The sequence below is a fragment of the Aptenodytes forsteri genome, unplaced genomic scaffold (assembly GCF_000699145.1).
Source record: "Aptenodytes forsteri isolate BGI_AS27 unplaced genomic scaffold, ASM69914v1 Scaffold182, whole genome shotgun sequence".
NCBI classification, from domain to species: domain Eukaryota; kingdom Metazoa; phylum Chordata; class Aves; order Sphenisciformes; family Spheniscidae; genus Aptenodytes; species Aptenodytes forsteri.
The window spans coordinates 1590903-1593081 of record NW_008795932.1 but is presented as its reverse complement, the minus strand read 5'-3'; the positions used below and the strand labels follow the sequence as shown (position 1 = coordinate 1593081).

The 2179-nt window shown below is 47.5% G+C and overlaps 1 protein-coding gene across 1 annotated transcript in view; it reads left to right on the top strand.

Moving 5' to 3' along the window:
- Positions 1–1033, top strand: part of RPLP1 (ribosomal protein lateral stalk subunit P1) — a 1672-nt gene extending 639 nt beyond the window's left edge. Inside the window, exons 2-3 of the mRNA XM_009285079.2 lie at positions 282–399; positions 913–1033. Coding sequence (XP_009283354.1) covers positions 282–399; positions 913–992 — 198 coding nt within the window. The 3' untranslated portion in view covers positions 993–1033. The remainder of the gene's footprint in view (positions 1–281; positions 400–912) is intronic.
- The last annotated feature ends 1146 nt before the right edge of the window (positions 1034–2179 follow it).

Below are 2179 nucleotides of genomic sequence, written 5' to 3'. Positions count from 1 at the left end.
CTTCTGCGTGCAGCTCACAACCAAACGACGGCGGCTCCCCGGCGGTGCTGACTTGGGCAGTAGACCCGTACGCGTTTAGCTTCGAAATGCTACGTTTAACAAACGTAAGAGGCACTGAATTACGGGGACTCCGCCGGTGGGAGTGAAGCAGGCTGCTGGTTCGTCATGCTGCGGTTTCATCACTGCACTCATGGCGTGACTTAGCAGGCGTACCAGACTGAAGGAAAGCTGCCTCGCGCGCCCTGTGTTAACGAGGTTTTACTGCTGCTTGTTCTCCCTAGGCTCTAGCCAATATCGACATCGGCAGCCTCATCTGTAACGTAGGAGCTGGTGGTGGTGGTGCTCCAGCTGCAGCTGCTCCTGCTGGTGGTGCTGCGCCTGCGGGTGGTGCTGCCCCTGGTGAGTGGGCTTCTGTGTCCAATGTGGTGATCTCCAGCTGGAAGAAATGCTTGATTAAAAACCTACCTGTTACCAGCCTGAGAGCCAGCCAGGCTCTTTCTCTTGCAGTTTTAACGTGGTTTGTGCTTTGTAGTATGTGCTAGGGCGTTCTAGAGCAAAACAGACCTTCACCTTTTGAAAGGCTGGAGTTGCACTTCCAGTCAGTGTACAGGATTAGTTACCTCAGAATTAAGGCTGATCTTCCTGTCTATCATCAGGATCTCCTCGTGATGGCTAGAGGGGGGAGAGTGCCTGCTTTCTAGAGTTTTTCAGATTTGATAGGAATTAATTTTCAAGGCACAAAACCACTTCCCTAGTAGTGGAAGTACTATTCTCCTTGGGTTGTTAGCTTGTTAGGATTGCTTAGGTCTTGCTTCTTCACATTACAGTCATTGTACATGAAGTCTCTTGTGGCATGTGACTTTTATGAGCTGATAAAGTGGAAAAATCCTGATTTCCTTTCTCCTTTTCTAGCTGAGGAGAAGAAAGAAGAGGAAAAGAAAGAAGAATCGGAGGAATCCGATGATGACATGGGCTTCGGTCTTTTTGACTAATGAGTTTTGTACCTGCCTGTAATAAAGAACATTTAAATGTACTCTTGTCTCTAATATGGATGCATGTGAAGGGGAGCGGATGAAGGGTGGCCAGGTTACCTGCAGGTACCACAACTGCCGTCATCGCGTGTTAATCTAGGGTTTTACAGCTTTCCTTGTTGATTCTTCATACTCGCCATAGGCGTAGCACAGCAACAGTTAAGGCTCCTAATTGTATTCATAGTGTATGGACAAAGGTGGAATCACAGTGCACATGGGCTGCGGTAACAGCTTGGCAGGTACAGGATGCGGTCACGGTTAGCAGAAGCGCTGTGACTTGGTTGGTACTGCAGGCAGGAGCTGCTTGTGCTGCAGTGTGTCCAGTTAGCGCTTTAGCAACAGTGCAGTTTCCAGTACCAGGTGAGTTAACCTGTTCAGGGGCAGCTAAAGGCCGTGGCACAGCAGGGATTGTGTGTGCATTTCACAGTGGAGGACAGTTGTTGAGCTGAAGAGTGGGGAAAAAGGCAGAAATTCCCAGCGGAAGGCCCTTGTTGGAGGCTAAAGCTGGGATACTGTTTATTCACGAGTAGGTATAATTTAAAAGCAGATTGAGTCTTGCAGTGCTAGGCACCAAGCCTAGGTTCGTAAGGTGTGTAAATTTTTTTGCCTTTCCAGAAAAAAGTTAAGGAGCATCTCTGGAAACTGCTTTGAAGGGTGGGTGTGGAAGATTGTAAAAGTATGTATTTCTAAAATGACTTCTGAACAGGACTTTTCCAGAGCAACTGAGCAAGGCAAGGGCTGTCTTTCTAATGTGTATTCTAAAATATTAAATGAAAATTATGCATTAGCAAAATGTTCTGGTGCGTAAGAAGGACTCTGAGGTTGTGTAGGAGGGGTTGTTCCACATCTAGACCAACAATGGATGCACTCTGCACTGTCCCATCTTCCTGCAACTCTGCAGCTCATTTGTTTTGAAAGATGCTGGCACCCATGGAGGAACGTAGTCTGTGCAACCCCCTGCTGCTGCTGAGAGCTCTCGACTGAGCTTCCAAACCACTCAACTGCTACATTCCCCCACCCCTTCTTAAAGAAACCTTCCCCTAGGAAAACTGATTTTAAAAGTCTAAAGGAATGTAAGGAGTGACACCAAGTAATTACAAGCCACTTAACACAGATGATAACACTGACTTGTTCCTGTGCTCCACAGT